This window comes from Ctenopharyngodon idella, chromosome 8 (assembly GCF_019924925.1).
Source record: "Ctenopharyngodon idella isolate HZGC_01 chromosome 8, HZGC01, whole genome shotgun sequence".
Taxonomy (NCBI): domain Eukaryota; kingdom Metazoa; phylum Chordata; class Actinopteri; order Cypriniformes; family Xenocyprididae; genus Ctenopharyngodon; species Ctenopharyngodon idella.
The window spans coordinates 13,431,866-13,454,680 of NC_067227.1; the positions used below are offsets into that span (position 1 = coordinate 13,431,866).

At 36.9% G+C, this 22,815-nt stretch overlaps 4 protein-coding genes across 4 annotated transcripts; 2 read left to right on the forward strand and 2 right to left on the reverse strand.

Annotated features, from left to right (window-relative positions):
- Window positions 1-87: 87 nt before the first annotated feature.
- LOC127517656 (cytochrome c oxidase subunit 6A2, mitochondrial) lies at window positions 88-3,684 on the reverse strand. The gene is made up of 3 exons (XM_051903612.1): window positions 3,500-3,684; window positions 3,018-3,157; window positions 88-446 (listed from the first exon to the last, which is right to left on the reverse strand). The coding sequence occupies exons 1-3, from the start codon at window positions 3,597-3,599 to the stop codon at window positions 360-362; spliced, it is 327 nt and encodes a 108-aa protein (XP_051759572.1). The 5' UTR covers window positions 3,600-3,684; the 3' UTR covers window positions 88-359.
- Window positions 3,685-4,955: 1,271 nt separating this feature from the next.
- si:ch211-170d8.8 (early activation antigen CD69) lies at window positions 4,956-10,829 on the forward strand. The gene is made up of 7 exons (XM_051903300.1): window positions 4,956-5,110; window positions 5,353-5,443; window positions 7,049-7,126; window positions 7,220-7,306; window positions 7,466-7,605; window positions 9,689-9,801; window positions 9,955-10,829. Exons 2-7 carry the CDS (start codon window positions 5,374-5,376, stop codon window positions 10,109-10,111), a joined length of 645 nt encoding a protein of 214 aa, XP_051759260.1. The 5' UTR covers window positions 4,956-5,110; window positions 5,353-5,373; the 3' UTR covers window positions 10,112-10,829.
- A 149-nt stretch (window positions 10,830-10,978) lies between these two features.
- asgrl1 (asialoglycoprotein receptor-like 1) lies at window positions 10,979-16,620 on the forward strand. Its single transcript, XM_051903299.1, has 8 exons — window positions 10,979-11,742; window positions 12,233-12,316; window positions 13,873-13,956; window positions 14,081-14,173; window positions 14,314-14,352; window positions 14,911-15,050; window positions 15,138-15,250; window positions 15,571-16,620. Exons 2-8 carry the CDS (start codon window positions 12,235-12,237, stop codon window positions 15,734-15,736), a joined length of 717 nt encoding a protein of 238 aa, XP_051759259.1. The 5' UTR covers window positions 10,979-11,742; window positions 12,233-12,234; the 3' UTR covers window positions 15,737-16,620.
- LOC127517531 (phospholipase A2, minor isoenzyme-like) lies at window positions 16,621-21,503 on the reverse strand. Its single transcript, XM_051903305.1, has 4 exons — window positions 21,411-21,503; window positions 20,494-20,641; window positions 17,123-17,256; window positions 16,621-16,800 (listed from the first exon to the last, which is right to left on the reverse strand). Exons 1-4 carry the CDS (start codon window positions 21,457-21,459, stop codon window positions 16,679-16,681), a joined length of 453 nt encoding a protein of 150 aa, XP_051759265.1. The 5' UTR covers window positions 21,460-21,503; the 3' UTR covers window positions 16,621-16,678.
- Between the last annotated feature and the right edge of the window lie 1,312 nt (window positions 21,504-22,815).

Sequence of the window (22,815 nt, forward strand, 5' to 3'; positions counted from 1 at the left end):
TTACTAAACTCTACATGCAGCATTTAAATACATGCAAAACATTTTAGGATCTGAAAACGCTTCCTTCAAAAATGAAACTTCAGACAGTTTATAATTTAATGAATAGATTTTTATTTTTTCAGTTTAAGCTGACAATGTGATACAATGGTCCTTGAGTAAATGTAACTGTTTCCATAAGGTACTTCCACTAGGTGTGGAAAGCACAGAGGTAAGATCAACAAGACTCGACAGACGTCATGTAAACTGAAAGAAACTGAGGAGTGGTCCAGGCCTGGGCAGACGTCCAGGGATGTGAGAGAGGGGATAGAGAGGGTCCTCTGGTCCATGTAGGGGAGTTTTAGGAGAGCTCTTAACACTCTTCACTCATGATGCTCGTAGCCGTCGGGGAGGGGGTTGACATGGGGGTTGTGGAAGAGACTCTTGGTGCCGTCACCCCATGGGAAACGCTAATGTAAATGTGTGGAAGAGAAAGAAAAAAAGAAAAAGAAAAAGTGGCATAGTTGTGAAATGCATTGCTTGGATAACACAATTATCAAATTTATACTTAATTATTACACAAATTTGTTCACAAAAGTCTCCATCATATATAGAAATGTTTTATTAAAAATATTATGTAGATAAACTTTTCATTCAGTATAAATAGTATGTGATCAGCTTTTCCCATTCAATGACTATACAAGATTATTTTATCATTTAAATTATAAAAATGAGAAAAAAAAAAAAAAAAAACTAATACCAATATAATATAGCTGTACGATTAATTGTTAAAAGATCACAATCTCGATTCAAACTGCCACGCAATCTTACTCCTAAATGACAACGATTCGGCTAGGTCTATTAAACCTTTGACAAGTACGATCACAGCTATAATAATAAACTGTATCCTGCAATTTTAAAAATGTAGAAAACACTGTACATACTGTGATTCACATTCTCTTTTGCCGTTTGTCAGAAAGAATGAAGAATATCTATATCCTCCAACAGTCGACTTTTTAAAATGCATCACTTATCAGTGATAAAATGCATCTACTTCTAAAACAGGGAACTACTATTACAGAGATGAAAAAAAATTAAAGTTATTTTCAGTATCACCATTTTAAATCATGTATGAAAAAAAAAAAAAAAAAAAAAAATTTAAAATCAGTTGTAAGGCCTTAATGAACACTGAGCGAGCTATTGCTGCACATAACAAACGTTCAGAACAGTACAAAGAATACAAATACAAATGTTTTTGCAGAAGTGCTATCGCTACATGAAGGCAGATTGTATAAAATGGATTAAAAAAAAAAAAATTTGGTTATAAACGAGCCGTAGTTTCACGTGCTGACAGATGCAGTAAAATGCCATGGGTGCATACTAAATTTAGTCCTCCAATTTCAGTACATTAAACCATGGTATTAAGCTTTTTTTTTCTACATTAAGCATTTTAGAATGTACTCAACATACTTTTTCACATCGTGCATCGCATGCTCATACTAAATTCATCAAGAGTCAACGAGCTGCCGACTGCTGCGGGACGTGAGTGTCTCTTTATGTTGAAGTAAATAAATGGGAGTTGGAATTCCCCGCATTACTAACGGGCTCTTGCAGTATTTATTAACACTGTATGCAATACCCACAAGCAAATTTCAGGCCCTGTAGATATACAGATCATCTAGCAAGCAGAAATTCTAAATCTACCTTAACATGTTTCCTATTCAACAATCTCTTCTCTTCCCTGTCAATATCCTTACGCAGGTGACGCAGTAAGCACAGAGAAGGCTTCCGTGTTTACGTCCGAATGCCGGCTCATTATTGGCCAAAGCTGCACACGTGAGCATGACGTATGCGTGTGATCCTGACGCAGGAGCCGGCCAATAATGAGTCGGCGTTCTGACATAGAACCTGGAAGCGCTGGACATAAACAGCGTATGACAATGACACAGAAGAGAAGATATTGTTGAATAAAATCCTCCATTTTTGTTTTTGCACTAAAGTATTCATCGCTTCATAAAATTAAGGTGGAACCACTGCAGTCACGTTGACTGTTTTAACGATGTGTTTAGTACCGTTCTGGACCTTGGAAGCGTTGATTAATTTAGCTGTTTTGGATTTCATCAAAAATATCTTAATTTGCTTTCTGAAGATGAACGAAGGTCTTACGGGCGTGGAACGACAAGAGGGTGAGTAATAAATGACAGAGTTTTCATTTTTGGGTGAACTAACCCTTTAAAAAGTTAGTAATTGTACTCAAGTAAAAGTACACAATTTTTATACTACTCGAAGTACAATTTATGATAAAAACTACTTACAGTAAGGTGAGTATTTGTAATTTGTTAATTCACACCCCTGATCATTATTTACCTAGCAAGCAAAATTACATTGTAACGTGTCATGATAACATTTTTATCCTTAACAAATGTCTTTTAGCCAATATATAAGCCTATACATGCAGAAGTTGCTATAACCTTCTTATTACCACATCCCTAACCATGGTAATCATTGAAACTCCACTATGAGTAATACAGATCAAAGGCTGAAAAGTATCAAGATATATTTTTAGTACTGGTATATGCATTGCATGTGTTCACGGTGTGTGATGTCACAGCCTCATTCCTGGAGGCCCTCTAAGGTCTCAATTACAATACACAGAGCTCCAATGTCAGGATAAACCAGCAACTCACATTTACTGTACTTAAATAAAATCATGCTTATTGGCTTAAAATAATATTACACATAGCTTAGCTGACAAATACCTATGCATATTCGTGGAGATATGCTCATGTGCACGACCTATTGATCTTGAATGACATTGAATGACAAGATCAACGACAGTGTGTTGAAGTTAATATCATCATATTATAACTGACCAAATTTAAGATGGGGTATTATATTTAAAAACAAAACTGACTCAAAAGTGCATGACCAGACTCCAGTGAATATTTGCACTCTCTTTCATTTAAATCGGCATGGAAAGCATAAACTCCCACCAAACCACTATAAAGGTGCTTTTTATTGTGAAAAGTGAGTGTTTTCACCTTGCTGCGGATGCGAAGGTGGCTGTAGGGAACAAACTCCGGCTGCTCATGGTGGTGTTGAGACCTGAGGTACATGTTCAACATGCACACAGCGACTCCGGGCAGCGCCACCACAAACGTCAGGATTTTCCAGGTCTTGGCTACATGAACATATGAGAAATGAGACATTCTAAACAAATCTGTTTGACACGTGTTAGACATTTCTATAATAACGAAGTCACATCAACACAGGTTATGACAAGCTAGTCGTTTAGTTCACTCAACAATGTAGTTATTAAGACGTAATTAATTCAGTTTTCGTTAACTCACTATACAGAAGTCTAAACTAAACGCTACTCTACCATCTATGTCAACGACAGCACAACATTAAACAGCCATTCGCGTCACATCCGCAAGGTCAAAAGGTAGAGTTACGGCTATTCATAACGGTTGATCTTTTTTATTAGAGCGTCTGTTTTAAGCTATTTAGAGTTGTTACTGACCTGCTTGTTCACCGTGAGCTGCTGCAGCCGAAAGCTGACGGCTTTGGGTCAGCGCGGCGGACTTAAGGAGCTTCTGGGATAAACGTCCGATCGCGGCCATTTTCGCGGAGACTGGAACAACAGGGGCGGAAGAAGCTTTATGCCGCTGCTGGTGCTGGAGAACGACGCGCCCGCCATCTAGTGACAGGGAGGTCAAACAACGGCTTTAAATCAGATTAGTGGGGGGATTCATGGCCAGTGTGACTCGAATCTTTTTTAATCCATTCGCTAAAACGATTCATCAGGATCTGAATGTTACATCGTTACACCAGTAGGTGTCGAAAATGTGAATTTTTCCAGTAGCCCCTCACTGCAGAACACTCGAGATCCAGGGGGCGGAGTCGGGTAGGTTTAGGGATACGTAAAGTGGGAGGAGTTGGGTCTAGATCCAGGGGGTGGAGATGGGTAGGTTTAGGGATATGTAAAGTGGGAGGAGTTGGATCTAGATCCAGGGGGTGGAGATGGGTAAGTTTAGATCCAGGGGCGGAGACGGGTAGGTTTAGGGATATGTACAGTGGGAGGAGTTGGATCTAGATCCCCTGGATCTCGTGTTCTGCAGTGAGGACCATCTCAATTTTTGGGTGTTGAGTGTGTAAATCATTGACTCTACCTAATCGTTACACAAAACAGCAATAATAGAGTGAATTATACATTTTAATAACGATTTTATGTCATAGTAATTGTGTTACTGTCATGTTATGTGAATTGTGTTAATCAGTCACTCTCACACATTTATAATTTTTTAGCCATTTTGTGTAGGCCTACTAACTTGTTGGGAACACAAGTCGACTCACAAGACGAACTTAGGAAATGTACACACCAACAAGATGCTAAATTGGTTCATTCACGAACAAGTATCGCTTGCTTCGAGTCTCTTTCTGACTGAAAACTTAGACTTAAGTAAAATGGGAAGCCCGCAGTCGAAAGCTTATTAGGCATGTGAAACAAAAGTGAAGAGGATAGATAGATAGATAGATAGATAGATAGATACCGCTCTGTTCAAATTATGATTTACTCATAAAGAAGATTCTGCATTCCCTTACGTAAATTATAATGACTTAAAAAGGCAGCAAAAGAACAGTGCTGAAGTTTTTGGGTTTTTAGGCTTTGGATCTGTGAATGAAATTATGCATTTGAATCACTATTGTCACGAGTCAGACAATTAGCACGCGTCCTGTTACACACGAATCAACTGTAACTATTCAGTGGTAATTTAAGTATTATGGTTAATTACATGCAATAATAACATAAAAGATTACCACTGGAAACACTTTATGTCATTCTACCGCTTTTATTTTAGTTGTAGACAAGTTTACCTTTAAAAAGCCAACGGGCATGTGACTAGCTCGTGCACAGTTGTTTTTCTGACTTGCCACTACGATATTTATATTTTATAGCTATTTGTCACGCATTTCTGGCAACTGCGATGTTCTTGGCAGAAATCCCAGAGCTTTGGTTTGGCTGGGTGGAGAGGACCAGCCCCTCTGGCGTCATCCTGCCATTCCACAGAATCTTCACTTTCCATGTTGTGCCATGGAAAACTGTATGTGTTGCAAGGAAACAAGTTGATCAGTAAGTTGACTTTTCTTAAAGATTATTTACGCATTGAATATTCAACAACTGCTCTTCAGAGTGTTTTCTCATTGTTTATGTGTTTGTTCTTGCTTATAACAATTGCATCTTTTGTACTGAATTTAATGTTGCACCGATTTATCGCGATGTAATTGAACTTCTAGTATTTCAGAGAACGTTGTGAAGTGGAATCTTTCATTATTAGATAATCACTTGATTTATACTTTTGTCCTTACATTCAGGCTATAGGCTGACCTCAAGAAATGCAGGCCAACAAACTCTCAGATGATGTGGAGGGAAATCCTGACAGGGTGGATCCCTTCTACCATCAAGGCAAGTAGTATCATTGTAGCTTATTATAGCAGAGACAGTGGCTATGGGCGTTGGCTGCTCATACACTGGGTAAGGGTTTTAAGGCCACCAGGTAGGGGTTATCTATGAACTGAAAAAAAACAAAAAAAAAAAACAGGTCATCTGTGCCCATGTGTCAGGCATTTATAAATTGCATAACATATTAACTGTCCCAGTAGAGGGACACTAGGCACAATTTTTCTATTGCCTTTTTTCCCCAACACATATTTTAGTAACCATTTGAAAACATTTGAAAGCTTAAACACTCAAAATTCATCCTGTGGAAAGGGTTTTAAAATTGTGCATTGCGTTACTGTTGAAATAGTTCTTTTTTCGCAGGCTCGATATCAAGTTCAAATTTGGAACACAAATTAGTTAGACATGGCAATTTTAGAGTCCAATTATTTTGTAAAATATATATTTTTTACAAAATAAAAATGTTTAGCTCAGTACATTTGCTTTATAGTAAACTTTTATAACTTTCTCACAACTTTTTAAGTGAATTGCTTTTACTTCTGCAATAATCTACTGAGTGTCCTTCTTTAAAGGAATAGTTCACCCAAAAATGAAAATTATCCCATAATTTACTCACCCTCAAGCCATTCTAGATGTATATGACTTTCTTCTTTCAGACGAACACAATCGGAGTTATATTAAAAAATATCCTTGCTCTTCCCAGCTTTATAATGGCATTGCATAGTGCATTTGAATTTGAAGCTCCAAAAAGTGCATCCATCCATCATAAAGATATCCACACGACTCCAGTGGGTTAATAAATGCCTTCTGAAGTTAAGCAATCGGTTTTTTTAAGAAAAATATCAATATTTAAAACTTTATAAGCTATAATCCCTGACACTGACATATGATTTAGGCATAGCGTAAGATTAGGACAAAGGATAGAGCAAAACAAAATGCCGGTCACGAATAAGAATTCTAAAACGAGAAGTTTTAAAGAAAAATGTTTGAGTATTTTGATATAAGAGAAGAGAAGCTAATACGTCATGCGTCGGGTTAGAGGTCACCCTTCCGCCGGAACTCAAAGCCAGTGATTATAGTTTATAAAGTTTTAAATATGGATATTTTTCCACTTCGCTTTAGTGGAACCCACTGGAGTCATATGGATTACTTTTATGATTGATGGATGTGCTTTTTGGAGCTTCAAAAACTCTTGATACTACTCAGTGCCATTACAAAGATGGGAAGAGCCAGGATATTATTCAATATAACTCTGATTGTGTTCGGCTGAAAGAAGAAAGTCTTAAACACCTAAGATGGCTTGAGGGTGACTAAATTATGGGATCATTTTCATTTTTGGGTGAACTATTCCTTTAAAAAGAGACCAACCTTAGGTCTGCATTCTGAAGCACTCATGAATTACAGCCATTTAAGTTCAGATCTATGCTCAAAAAGGGAGGTGACTAAATTACAAGTTAAAGTAAAATATGGTGGTATCTGGAACTGTTTTGCAGGCTTTATGTCAGCTCATTTGATATATAGTGCTTGCTTAAGATATGCCAAATTTAAAGTCCGTTCTAAACTGTTTACTTTTGGCATTTAAAGTCTGTTTACTGTTATGTCCCCATTCAGGCAAAGTGGCTTGTGTCATGTTCACCGTTCTCCTCCTCCTTTCATTCTTGGTAATAGGAATCGTAACGGGTGTCAACTGTAAGTCAGACTTATAATAATGTCAATTGTCTCGGAGCAAGTTTTTATGTGTTAACAATAAATAACAGTAACTGTAACTGTTTTTAATTTAAGTCAAGAAGAATTCACAAGAGGATCAGACCAGAGGTCTTCTTTCTGATGATATTACGCCTATCCCATTTCAGATCAAAGGTGATAGAGGTAAGAAATGTTGCATTTAAAGACAATGAATACAATAGCAATACAAATATAACATGAATGGAGGTCAATAAATTCACAGCTCTAATGAATTTTATAATTATAAACACATTGGTATTCAAGTGTTGTCTGTAGTCATGTGTTTTGTTCTCTTAAATACAGGGCGCTGCTCGGATGGTTGGGTTTCATATAAGAACACCTGTTATATGTTAGTGAATGTTTATGGGACGTGGGAATTATCACAGTCTTTTTGCCACAACCATGGGGCGCACTTGATGGTTGTGAACAGCGAGGAGGAGCTGGTAAGGACATATATTGGTGTTTCTTCAGTCTATGTGTGTGTGTGTGTGTGTATATATATATATATATATATATATAATATATATATATATATATATGTTTTTTTTTTTGTTTTTTTTTTTAAAGTTTGGGGTCAGTATGATTTGTTTAAAGACTTTTATTGATCAAACATGACAGTAAATATGTTTATAATGTTACAAAGAATTTCTGCACAACTGTTTTCAACACTGATAATAATAAGAAATGTTTTGTGAGCAGAAATCAGCATATTAGAATGATTTCTGAAGGATCATGTGACACTGCTTCACCATCACAGGAATAAATTACTTTAAAATATATTAAAATAGAAAACAGTTAATTTAAATTGTAATAATACACTGCTCAAAAAAATTAAAGGAACACTTTGAAAACACATCAGATCTCAATGGGGAATAATATCATGCTGGATATCTATACTGATATGGACTGGGTAATGTGTTAGGAATGAAAGGATGCCACATCGTTTGATGGAAAGGAAAATTTTCAACCTACAGAGGACTGCAATTCAAAGACACCCCGAAAATCAAAGTGAAAAAATGATGCAGCAGGCTGCAAATTTCATTGCAGCAACTCAAAATGGTACTCAGTAGTTTGTATGGCCCCCATGTGCTTGTATGCATGCCTGACAATGTCAGGGCATGCTCCTAATGAGACGACGGATGGTTTACTGGGGTATTTCCTCCCAGATCTGGACCAGGGCATCACTGAGCTCCTGGACAGTCTGAGGTGCAACCTGGCGGCGTCGGATGGAACGAAACATAATGTCCCAGAGGTGTTCTATTGGATTTAGGTCAGGCGAGCGTGGGGGCCATTCAATAGTATCAATTCCTTCATCCTCCAGGAACTGCCTGCATACTCTCGCCACATGAGGCCGGGCATTGTCATGCACCAGGAGGAACCCAGGACCCACTGCACCAGCACAGGGTCTGACAATGGATCTAAGGATTACATCCCAATACCTAATGGCAGTCAGGGTACCATTGTCTAGCCTGTAGAGATCTGTGCATCCCTCCATGGGTATGCCTCCCCAGACCATCACTGACCCACCACCAAACCGGTCAAACGATGTTACAGGCAGCATAACATTCTCCACGACTTCTCCAGACCCTTTCACGTCTGTCCCATGTGCTCAGGGTGAACCTGCTCTCATCTGTTAAAAGCACAGGGCTCCAGTGGCGGACCTGCCAATTTTGGTGTGCAATGGAAAATGCCAATCAATCTCCACGGTGCCGGGCAGTGAGCACAGGGCCCACTAGAGGACGTCGGGCCCTCGGGCCACCCTCATGAAGTCTGTTTCTGATTGTTTGGTCAGAGACAGTCACACCAGTGGCCTGCTGGAGGTCATTTTGTAGGGCTCTGGCAGTGCTCATCCTGTTCCTCCTTGCACAAAGGAGCAGATACCAGTCCTGCTGATGGGTTAAGGACCTCCTACGGCCCTGTCCAGCTCTCCTAGAGTAACTGCCTGTCTCCTGGAATCTCCTCCGTGCTCTTGAGACTGTGCTGGGAGACACAGCAAACCTTCTGGAAATGGCACGTATTGGTGTGCCATCCTGGAGGAGTTGGACTGCCTGTGCAACCACTGTAGGGTCCAGGTATCGCCTCATGCTACCAGTAGTGACACTGACACTAGCCAAATGCAAAACTAGTAAAAAACAGTCAGAAAAGATGAGTAGGGAAAAAAAATATCAGTGGCCTCCACATGTAAAATCATTCCTGTTTTGGGGGTCGTCTCGTTGTCCATCTAGTGCACCTGTTGTTAATTTCATTAACACCAAAGCAGCTGAAACTGATTAACAACCCCCTCTGCTACTTAACTGACCAGATCAATATCCCAGGAGTTTAACTGACTTGATGCTATTCTCTGATTAAAAAGTGTTCCTTTAATTTTTTTGAGCAGTGTATTTTACAATATTACTGTGTTTACTGTATTTTTTTAATCAAATCGACCAACTTTTGAATGGTAGTGTATTTCTGAAAGCATTATACAGTATATAGTAATAAATCATAGGTGTATAATTAAGGCACATTGGTGACTCTTTATTTTAGGAGTTCATTTCAAGATTTGTCCAGAAGCAGACTGACTACTGGATAGGCCTCAAGAGAGACAAAATGGGCAAATGGTCCTGGGTTAATGGAGACGATTATCATTCAGCTCCATGGTAAGCGAGCATTGACTTCCATGCATTTGAAACGTGTGTTTTATGTCATCTGTGATTGCTTTTAAAAATCATTAGGAAACAGCAGCCACGCAGTATGTACAACAAGATCAATACATCATCTTTTGAATTCATTCTGGTTTGTGTTCTTTTCAGTTTCTGGGATGAAAATCAACCTTCTAATGGTGGTATGGAGTCCTGCGCCCATTTAAAAGGAACTGACTCAGTGCATCGCAAGCTGTTGCATGATGCTGACTGTCACAGTGAACACTATCACATTTGTGAACACAAACTAGAGAAAGGCATGTGGTAGGAAACTTTGCCCTTATGCCAGCTGCATTAGCCTGTTCTCCTAAAATCCTGCTATGGACACACACCTTCTTTTTTTGTAAACTGTACTTGTCTGACTGGTGCAAATTCAATGTACTTTTGCTATTCACAAGGCACGTGTAAAGTGCTGTTATATGAACACATCCAATTAGGTAATATTTTCAGTATAATTAGACTTTGTTCAACTCATTTTTGCTATTTAAAATTGTTATATTTAAATATATTTTTAAAGTGTATACTATAAAGTATCTGACAAAGACAGGATTAAAGGGATAGTTCACCCAAAAATGAAAATGTGATGTTTATCTGCTTACCCCCAGGGCATCCAAGATGTAGGTGACTTTGTTTCTTCAGAAGAACACAAATTATGATTTTTAACTCCAACCGTTGCGGTCTGTCAGTCGTATAATGCATGGCAATGGGAACACCATATAAGAGTCAAAAAAACATGCACAGACAAATCCAAATTAAACCCTGCGGCTCGTGACGACACATTGATGTTCTAAGACACGAAACGATCGGTTTGTGCGAGAAACCGAATAGTATTTATATAATTTTTTACCTCAAATACACCACTATGTCCAACTGCCTTGACACACGCACGGCATCCAGTGCGTGAGGTGTGTACGCGCTCTGGTGTAATTTAAAGGATTAGTTCACTTTCAAATAAAATTTTCCTGATAATTTACTCACCCCCATGTTATCCAAGATGTTCATGTCTTTCTTTCTTTGGTCAAAAAGAAATTAAGGTTTTTGATGAAAACATCCAGGATTATTCTCCTTATAGTGGACTTCAATGGTCTCTCCAAACGGTTTTACAGTTTCAGTGCAGCTTCAAAGGGCTTTAAACGATACCAGACGAAGAATAAGGGTCTTATCAAGCGAAACGATCATCATTTTCTAAAAAAATATAACTGTATATGCTTTATAAACACAAATGATCGCCTTGCACGTAGACGTAGGACAGGCGTAGGACATACAGCATAAGCTTTTTGAAGAATACGGAAAGCGGAAGCACGTGCAAGGCGATCAATTTTAAAGAACCCTTTATTCAAAAAAGTTTCTATGTAAGGATAATTTGCATAATACTTTCAAGTTTAATTAAATTTTTTTGTAGGATAAAGTATGTTTATACATCTAATTTGTAAGATGTTATTCAAAATAAAATAAAAAAACATAATTAATTAAAATTAAATCCATAAAATGGTTATATGGGAACCCCTAAAATTTTCTAGATATGAAGCAGTCTTTACTTCAGTCTTCAGTGTCACATGATCTTTTATCAATGTTAAAAACAGTTGTGTTGCTTAAACCTTTTTGTGGAAACCATGCTACAATTTTTTCAGGAATCTTTGATGAATAGAAAGTTCAAAAGAACAGGATTTATTTAAAATTGAGTTAATCAGTAATTTCTTAACTCAATATTTTGTCATATTTCACACATGTGAGGATGCAAATGTTATGAAAAGTCCAACAGGATGTTAGGACTGTCAATTCCGCTATCGGAAATGGTTTAGGAGTCGTTGCGTAAGGACAGAATGACAGAAAAACAGCCATCAGGACACTGACTGCAGCAGAGGAGGGAGATTCGACAGAAAGACTTCACTTTAAACAGTAAGATTCACTGCATTTGACAGTTATTTTTTTTTTAATTTGTATTTTTCACATAAAATCATATTGTCTTCAGTGTATGAAACTTCATGGTAAAATCTTTATTTGTTGGCAATTAGTATGTTTTACAGTTTTCATGGTCTTTTAAGAATATGTTTGATGTCTTCGGTTTGGTTTTGTGTATTTTAACTGTAACGTATGTCAGATAATAAATCTCTGATAGACAGAAGTCCCTCCATTCTGCTGTGTTTTTGAACTAGTATGTGGACAGACATTTGCTCTTCTCCATGTTTGTGATGGATGAAGTTCAAATAGAATTTGTCAGTCTAGAGGTTAATATTCAACTATTTCGTTGCATGACCTTTCACTTAGTACATTCAGACAGGCTTTATTTAGACCAATATTTATATGTTGGGACAAAAGTCATTAATTAAGGGAAATACATTTCAGTTCAGTTTTAATTATTTGATGTGAATCCTGCTTTATTCTTCAGACATGGAATCTATATCGTATGACCGGTTTACCACATCTGAGGCAGAAATTAATCACACTGGCCAGAAATTTATACATGAATCAGGTGAGAAAGGTGTTTTTTTTTCTTTCAGTTTATGAAAGGAATGTTTGCAAATTGTGCTTTGTAGAAAATATTAAGAATAAATCTATCTTGCCATCTTACTAAGAAAGACTTACATTTCTAGTAACCAGAAAAGAGGGTGAAATACCATGGTAAATCCTTATTTACTAAATGAATATTGACACTCCATGACAACCCAGATAACAAGGAAAGTTCTCAGAGCTTTGGCTAAGGTTCTGGCCAGTGTTGGGGGTAACGCATTACAAGTAACTTGAGTTATGTAATCAGATTACTTTTTTAAGTAACTAGTAATGAAGTACTTTTTCAGTTTACAACAAAATATCTAAGTTACTTTTTCACATTTATTGATTGACAGCTCTCCTGTCCCCATGTTGAGAGAAATAAAGTGCAGAGGTGTTGTGTGCGCTGTGTAAACATGATGGTTATTGTAGTTCTAGACTAAATGTGAGCATTTACTCCTCTCACTTGCACGAAAACATTCAGTATTCCTCAAAATGAATAAAAAGTGAAATGCAATCTCAGAATTGTACACAAACCTGTAATAATTAACTATATTAAATTAAACAAATATACTTTATGTATTTAATCTCACTTTATTAACCAATGTCTTTGCTGCTGACCTTCAATGATCTAATGCAACCATACTAATAAGCAAAAATGACTTTCGATTAGATTTAGAAGAGTGTTGAACTTCCTTTCTTCGTATCCTATTCTTCTTTAATCCAGAATGGCAGCACAGCTGAAAGGTTTGTTTGAGCTGCGCCCTCTACTGTACTGGCGTAAATATGCATTTCCTTCAGCCTGAGGCTTATTCATTTCACTTTTGGTGTGAAACGGCCTGAACATTTGCCAAAAATATAACTTTTTTGTTGTTATTAAAAAAACAAACAAGCAAGCCCAGCCCAGGTGAGAAAAAGTAATGCAAAAGTAATATAATACATTACTTTTCATAAAAAGTAACTAAGTAACGCAATTAGCTACTTTTTTAGGGAGTAACGCAATATTGTAATGCATTACTTTTAAAAGTAACTTTCCCCAACACTGGATCTGGCAAGGTTCTCTCAAAGTTATTTCATACAGTAACATTAATAAAATGTACATTTAAAGCTACGTGGTCTATAATGTTAGCACAAAAACATTATTTATACATCGTTCATAGAACGTTCTTCTGAATCATATTAATTGGACGTAAGTCTAATGTTTTTTAAATATTACAATTTACTATTTGCTTCGTATGGTTCAGAGAACATTCAAACGTAACATTCCCATAATGTTTGCAAAATGATAAAATTGAACATTCCCTTAGTTTTCTCTAACGTTCACATCACATAACCAAGAAATTTTTTTTTAAAAACATTTTAAAAAGTGGATGTTTTGAACGTTCTGAGAACATTCAGAAATAACGTTTTCATATTTTCAGCAACGTCAGCAAAACATTCTTAGAACATATTTTTGTTAGCTGGCTGGGAATTCAGAATGTAGTTTCAGTCTGTGTTTGTTCCATATTCTGATGTTATAACATTAATTCTTTCCTACAGGTAGACAGAACAGAAAGATGTACATAATATATGGCGTCCTCATCCTCTATGTGTTTATACTGACACTGGCTGTAGGAATTAAAAGTATGTTGTGAGCATTTTTCTTCCATCCACTAATTTGTTGATGTCAAATTTAGCAAAACCTGTTGCATTCCACTGCAAAGAGTTCCATTCCAAAGAGTTTGATTTTCATTATGATTTTTAAAAGTCTCTCAGGTCAGCCAAGACGTCGCTGATGTTAGACTTTCTGTGGAGTCTATTGTTGCCTCAATTAAAGAGGCCCCCAAAACTCTGCAATTTGGTAAATAAAGAACAATTTTTATGTCTTTGTAAAATTAAATTTTTATATGGGTTTATGCTTAAAATGCCTGTAATATTAATTTGTTGCGATATTTTTTTTTTTTTTTTTTTATCATTCATTTATTCATCTTTTTCACCCAGAAAATGCTCATTTCTCGGAGCTTGTGATGCCGGAGCGAGGTGAGGCTGCTCATGACATACAGTGGGGTCCAAAAGTCAGAGACCACTTGTGAGAATTCTTTGCATCTAAGCTTTGCGTTTATGTTATTGAATAATAATAATAATAATAATAATAATAATAATACAAAATATATCATCAGCATAACAGTTTGAGTAAAAAGTTGAATTGAAAAATGTACATACATTTCAAAATGCCTCAGTATTAGGTTTCTCATCTTGAGCTTAAGCTTCAATGGAAGAATATCTGACTGTCTATAGAAAGAATCACATGTTACAAATGTACTACTTTTATTGACCTACAAACAGAGCGGAAACATAATTCAGATGATTTTTTTTTTAATTTATCAAACTAAAACTCTGTTATTTCCAGGGTTAAATTAGATTATAAATCCCAGATTTTCAACGTGGACTCAGACTTTTGGACTTTTACTCATTTGCAAAATGCTCTTTATTCCTGCTCTTTACTCATTAGCAAAATATTTATATTGGGCTTGGCTGTGAAACCTGTCTGATTTAAATTTTGATTTATTTTGATTATATGCATTTTTAACTGTACAGGTCCCTGCCAGGAAGACTGGGTGTTTTATAAAGATTCATGCTACTTTCAGTCTTCAGCAAAGAAGAGCTGGCAAAGTGCTGAGAACAACTGTATCCAGAAAGGATCACACTTAGTGGTTGTCAATGACTTGGATGAGCTTGTAAGACAAGAACACACACAGCATCATAATTATTTGTGGGAGTCTTATTGTGAGGTTATATGTAAGTTTGCTCTCTTTTTAAAACAGGACTTCCTATCTGCAATTGTGAAGACATCTAACAGCTACTGGATGGGGCTTGTTGAGAAAGAAGAGGGACAATGGTCCTGGGTTGATGGAACAGACTTTAGTGCTACTGAACAGTAAGAATGAATATAAAAGAATAAGAGGAAGTCAATGGGGGGGAAAAGGTTTTTGGGCCAGATTTGCTAACAGCTTGTGCCAGCGCAAACCCTCTTTTGGCATTAAAAAACTACTGTGGGGATTTACTTTAGTGCTGAAAAGGAATTGTTTTGCATATGCATATATAGGAGTTTCCCTTTCAGACTTGAAATTAATGGGAGGAAAGTATTTAAATGAATCATGCAATGCAATTTACTAATGTTTGTGCTCGACCAAAATTAGGAACTTTTAAAATAGCATTATAGGGGCACTTTAATCTAACTCTTGATGTCTGTTTCAGCTACTGGGATATAGGTCAACCAGATGACTGGGCCGTCCGTCTGAATGGCGAGGACTGTGGGCAGCTCCATGCTCGGCTAACTGAGGAAAGACGGAGGCTGTGGAATGATGCAGACTGTACGCTCTCTTACCCTTACATCTGTGAGGGCAAACCCAAGAACCACTGACAAATAACAACTAAGCTCAAACACTGCAAAAATCTGTTTCTTAAGCAGCATTTTTGTCTCTTTTTCCAGTAAAAATATCTAAACATTCTTATTTGAGGTGCAAGATTGTAGATAATAGACTTATGAGAAGATACATCTTGAATTTGAAGTTGAATTGAAGTTTTCTTCAAATAGTTTTTATTTTCTTAATTTAAGCAAAACATTGTGTTAGATTTGTGCTTAAAACTATTTACCAATGGGGTAAGATTAATAAACATTGTCTAAAATTTTGCTTCTCAAGTGAATTTAGGGATGTTTAGATGTTTTTATTAGAAAGACTAATGAAATTTTCAGTGTATGCTACATAATGTAACATTATTATTTCAAAAATGAATGTGACAGTCAACTAGTATCCATGCTATTTTATTTTTTATTTTTGAGTGTTTAATTTATAAGGTTTTATTATGAAAATAATAATGGCATGCAAATGTACTTAACTTGCAAAAGTAATGTTCTTAAATAATATTTTTGAGTTTTTAAAGAAAGTAAATTTACTTGAGAAGCAATTGCATAAGACTTGTTTTCAGATAATTTATAATACGGTTTGTTTCTTCCCCTATTGGCAAATTGTTTTTAGTTGTTTTAAGCATAAACCTCATAAAACCAGAATAACTGCCAATGGAAAGAAAATTAAACTTAATTCTTATGAACATATATCCTCTAAAAAACAATTTTTATTATATTACACTTCATATCTAACGTATTTTTACTGGAAAACAGACTAAAATATTAAGAGAAATAAAGTAAATATTTTTAATTGCACGAATGTAAATAGCATTAAATAATCTCTCTGCTATGAATCAAATATCAATTAGCATGAACACAAAATAAACTGTTACATGATATACCATTGCTAAGTTTAATGAGACGTTATGGACAGTCTTAACTTTATCAAGTGTCAGGTCATTTGCAGTTTTGACTAGGATAGTACTTGTACTCTGGGTTGTAACCCGCTTTTGCAAAGCATTCAGCTGCTTTTCTGTCACATTCACAGATGAACATCTCACAGGGGCGATTCTTGTCAGCTGCAAGAGACAAAAAAAACAGCAGTCCAACTATGTGCCACAATCCAGATGCAGTTCAGGTCTCAATTACAAACAGAGCTTTCAGATAGAATAATTTAGTACAGTCTTTCCTACAGCAAACAGGAAACGTTCTCAGAACTTCCTTAACATTCTGGCTCAGAGTTATGAACAAACATTCTTCCAGTAACGTTAATAGACACACTTAAAACTTTACAACATTTAAAAAATTGGACTGAGAACATTCAGAAATAAAATGTTCATAACCTAATGGGAACATTGGCAAAATGTTCTTAGAGCATATTTTTGTTATCTGGGGACTTACCATTGCAGGTGACTTTCTTTGCCGGTTTGTCACATGAGAATGAATAGATTTCAGTGTAGGGGTTGTCAAAGATACCCCGGCAGTCATCATGCTGCCGTGAGTCTGAATAACACTGATCATGCACCTGACAGCACCTAGAGAGGAATAGAGAACGCAGTGGGCATGTTTATAAAGTTTGTCACCCTCATTTTTTTGATTAATAGTTATATTTTAAGAGTTTTGTGTTCCTTGGCTGCTTGGAAATAGAAAAAAAAAAATGTAGCCAGCCACTTTATAGGCAAACAATACATCACCTAGTTAATATTCATGAGCCAAGCTGATAAGGTATACCAATCAGAATTTTTTTTGGAAAGCTCCTTAATGTCTAATTAAATATAATAATATGTTATGAAATAAAAAAATAAAAAAAACTGTTGCTGTGTATTCGCTATTTAAGTTCGTTGTTCTGTTGTGTTAAGAATAAACCACCAATTTATCTACCATACCTTTGCTGCACAGTTACTGTAGGCTACAACAGATTTAAACATGGATAAATGGTTAGGGTTGCTGAAAAGGACAAATGCAGATGTCAACAAGTAAGGATAAATCTTCAGCAGTACCTGACATCAAAAAGACTAAAAATAAAACTAAACGACGAAAATACAGTTGTGACTACTAGCGTTAGTCTTCACGTGTGGGAATGGAGAACAAGCAGCTACCACTTTGTGTTGCTTAAATGAAGCTTTACGTTATTTAGCTTATTTTAGCTTTACTTTTTTCTTCTTTTTTTTTTTTTAGCTGTACACATTATTTTACCAGATTAAGCTTCACGTCAAGCCGTGTGCATGTCATGCATTTGTAATGATTTCACGCAATGCATGCTCGCATTCAGCAGGGAGGGGGGAGGGGGGAGTGGCCTGCGAATGTTTCTATTTACAACATGCTTTTGCAGTGTTGAGAAATGTAGCCAATCAAAGACATATCTGTTGATTTCTTGAAAGTAATGGCCAATCAGAGGTGTTTAAAGGTGGGGTAAGTAGTTTTTCAAAAACGCTGTGATATTTGAAATAAACCCAAACAAACCCACCCCTCTCTTCATTGCTCCGCCTCCAAAACGTACCCTCCAATCCTAACCACCCTGCTCCAAATTGGTCTCGAACCCCGGCCCATTCGCTGCTGGCAGGCGAGGCGAGTGCACTAACAATGACGTTAAACACCGCATTCTCTAGCGGTCGTCAGTGCGCAGTGGTTTACCTGCTCAACTTTCATTAGCTGGCCACTGTTACACACGCAATACGAGAGTGGATGTCTGTTTATCACAGCTGACGCGCAACAAAATAATGCTTCATGAAAAATAAAGCACAGATGATGAACGAACGACAACGAAGCACAAAAAATGAATGTACAGTACACAAGAGTAAATACAAACAAGTGTTTGTTGTTAGTCGCCAATCGGAGATGGAAACTCGAGTCTGCGACTTGGACTCGAGTCGCACTTAAGTCGCAAAAATAAACGACTTGCGACTTGACTTGGACTTGTGAACTACTAACTCGAGACTTGACTTGGACTCATGAACTACTAACCCGAGACTTGACTTGGACTTGAAGACAGAGACTTGTGAAAAGTGAAAAGTCTTTTGGCGTGACATTCCCAATTACGTTCTCTGTTTACTACCCCACATGATGGCACGAAACACCACATTTTACTATCCATTCATTCCCAAATATGTGCTGCAGCAGCGAATATCACAAATCAGCTCTAAACACACCAAGCCATCGAGCGCATGACGCATCTTGAAGGCACGCGAATTCATCACCCATTAGAAAACTTGTTAAATTAGCAACAAATAATAACAAAATAGCCAAGCTTGCGATAAACTTTGTCATTTCATTTGAAAAGCAATCAATTAATCTGAAGGGAAGCTGCGGTGTTGCACAGCTGCAGAGGCTTGCTTGTGGTCCATTTTCAAGAAGTACATGTCCTTTTCATTTTTTTTTTTTTTTGCCCAAGTATTTGATAATGCATATAATATCCAGATTTACCATGTTAAATTGTATTTGGATTGAACAAGCACTTCTATGCGCATTTTATGACCCTGTCGTCCGACTCGTTTCCACAAATCGGTTTGTTAATTCGCAGTGCGTTATTATATCGCCTTATCACAAACGAGACACACAGATGGAAATGTTGTTCGTTGTTTTGTTTACTGTAACGCTTGTCTATACATAGGTTTTGTTACCGCCGGCGCTCAATGGAAGACTACATTTTCCAGCATTGCTTGAGATCTACAGCAAACTACGGCAACTCATATAGCTCAAAATACACAGCACTTTTTTCCTTGCGGTGGTTCTAAATGGTATAATTTTGTATAAAGTTAAAAAGTAATAGAAATGATTTAAGTAGTATTTTGTGTGCTTTATTAGACAATTTTAAAGTAAAAGTAATCTGTTTTGATATTTAAATACACTGTTAATTACAATAACTAGCTGAAAAAAATATATTGATAAAAATAGAACAAAGACTTGACTTGAGACTTCACTTGGACCCCTAAAGACTTGAGACATGACTTGAATTGGACCTCAAAGACTTGAGACTTGAATTGGACCTCAAAGACTTGAGACTTGACTTGGTCCTCAAAGACTTGAGACTTGGACTTGGACTTGACCGCAGGGACTTGTGAACATGTCTGTCGCCAACAGCACAGCAGCTCCAGACAATCATGACACTCAAACCTAGTGTTACTCACGTGTGAACTGGAATCAAAGCAGCCTCCACATCTGTTTTCAGGCCAGTTGGAAAAGGTTGGGAAACACTGCTGTAATACATTCCTGCCATCAAATGTTCTCAACCAAAATAGCAAAGCACTGATTTTTACTGCCTACAAAAATAAAGTCATAATTTATTCAAAATGAACAATTCTTGCTTTTTATGGAATATTGCAGTATTTATTATATTCGTCTGTGCACATCATTATTATTTATTTTCAAATTCATGTGCCTTTAATCTTTAATCAAAATAACTTCCCCTTCCTTTTGCAGCGACATCTCTTCTCTGATGACGTGTTTACTGGCGCGAGGGCGGGACAACCTGTCACTCGCATGACATCACAGCCATAGCAAACCACAATGATCCAATCATTTCCTGATGGACAAAATCAAGTCCTGTCCTACAATATTTCTTGTTCGAAAAGCCATTTCCCTCTTATATACGTCACAATAGGGCAGAGAATACTATTGCAACTTCCGTTTCATGCAGTTTTTAATTTGTGCAACGTGCAGTTTTCTGAATTTATAGTTATAAAGTGTGCACAAAACTTTTTAGTCTGAGCAGGCCGAAGTGTGACAGACAAAACTGATTCAAATGATTGATTCCAGTGTCTCTGTAATCTGACCTGTCCAGTGCATCCACCGGGGTGCCTGAGCCTCCTAGGCCGCAGTAGCATCCGTAGTCTGCGTAATCCAGTGCAGGCCAGCTACCAGGGACGGTACAGATGATCATGGACCTGAACTGCCACACCGCACGGTAGTCTAGAGCCAGCACTGTTAAACAGTGATAGTTTATTAGTGCTTCAAACTGATTAGCATCAAAATAGTATGTAAATAACAGACTGTATTGCTTAATCATTAACTGTTTTATATATATATATACTAAAGTAAACTGTCTAACAAAAGGCAAAAATGCTTTTAAATTTCAGTCTTTTCACACCAAGCTATCATATGGCTTCAGAAGATGTGGAATAGCACATAAGTCATATGAACCATGCACCATGTTTTATGGTTTATGTTAATGGTTCTTTTGCATCCTTCAGTGTTCAGTGTCATTAAATGGAAAATAAAGGCCAGGATTTTCCTTAAAAAAATTCAACTACTTTTTATGTTCCACAGAAGAAATGGTGCATTCAAGTCATGTTGGAAAGATTGTGTTTACGCCCATTGACTTTCATTGTATGGACAAAACAACAGCAACAAAACGAACAAAAAAGACATTTATCATATACTTTGAAAGAAAAGCATACAGTTTTTGGACCGAAATAATGACAGAATTTTCATTTTGGGGTGGACTAGCCCTTTAAGTTTTATTACAGCATTCTCATAAAATATATTTTATCTAATAAATGAAGGTAAGAGGTCTTTAGTGCTATTATTTTAGACTGACTAATTAATAAATGCTATTTTTCAAATTATTTTAAATACCTATATTTAATCATCTCGTATATCTATATTAAATATTTGCCTATAAGAGAAATTATTAAAACAATAAGCTCCTGTACAGTAGATGAATAGTAAATCCAATTTTAAGTATACTCACAGGTGGGCAGACTCACACTCAGGACCACGAGAGACAGAAAGGTGTTCATGGTGAAGACCAGATGAACAGGTGTTCGTTGACGATTATTTATAGAACTTATTTATATAACCTTGATGGGTGGGGCTCATTAATAAGCCAACTTTGTGAATATTGTGATCATGTGAGATATGTTAATATACAGTGCACACACACACGCACAAAGAGGCACAAACATACAGTTTGTTGAAATATTTACAGCTTTCTACAAGTTGAGTGTGTTTATGTATGCACTTGTGTACATGTGTGTGTGTGTGTACAGGTTTATATTACATTGTGGGGACCAGCCAGCAGTCCCCATGGGGGAAATGGATTAATAAACATACCAAGTAATGTTTTTTTGAAAATGTAAAAATGCAGACAGTTTTCTATGATGGGTAGGTTTAGGGGTAGGGTTAGTGTAGGGGGATAGAATATACAGTTTGTACAGTAAAAAAACCATTACGTCTATGGAGAGTCCCTACAAGGATAGTGAACCAGACGTGTGTGTGTGTGTTGTTCTTTGGGAACACGAGCATGTGTTTGCAATTTGCACAGCTGGTACACAAATTCAGTTATCTCGAAAAAGGATGAGAATTTCATGAGATGGCCTGGAAAAGGTTTATTTTTCGCCAAATAAAAATAATTGTTCAGTGCATGCACGTTTCACTGATTGCAGGGTATTTTGTTGCTATAAAGGATTTTGAGAGTGACCATAAATGCAACAAGAGTGGTGATAAAGCTGCTGATCTCTCTGGATGCTGAACTGCAAACACTTGAGGGCAGATGATTATTGGAGGTGTTATGGGGGATTGAGCGAAACACTCCGCTGCAGCCTTGTCACACTGACAGACGAACGTATCACAATCATCATTACTTCTGAAAGAGAGAGGTAACCCTTATGAAAAAGAAGTGTGCTCAATTGTATCAAATTTGCACTTGTAGTGTACATCAAATCTTAAAAGTATACAATAATGAAATAAAAGGTCACTTAGGGTACACTTCCATGCAGGCGCGCCGATGGCACGGGGGACAGGAGGGTCAGGACCCCCGCAGTTTTGAAAAGACAGAAATCGACCCCCGCACTTTTGATAAGGGCTGCTTCAGTCAGCCACAAACAGCTACAAACTCTATATCATCTTTTAGCTTAGGATATTTTCTTTTAAATGAGACCATTTCACATTTTTGTGAGCTTTCGTTCGTAAATAATCAACTGTTTTGTCGCGGATGTGCAGAACAGGAAATGCTCTCTCGAACCTAGAAATACTCGATCTCCAAACCATCGATCAAAGCGTGCTAACGTTTTCCGAGGACATGTCGATGGTATATTAATCATGCCCGGAACTCAGCGTTTGCGGGAACATATGACAATCAAGCCATCCGTCCATTC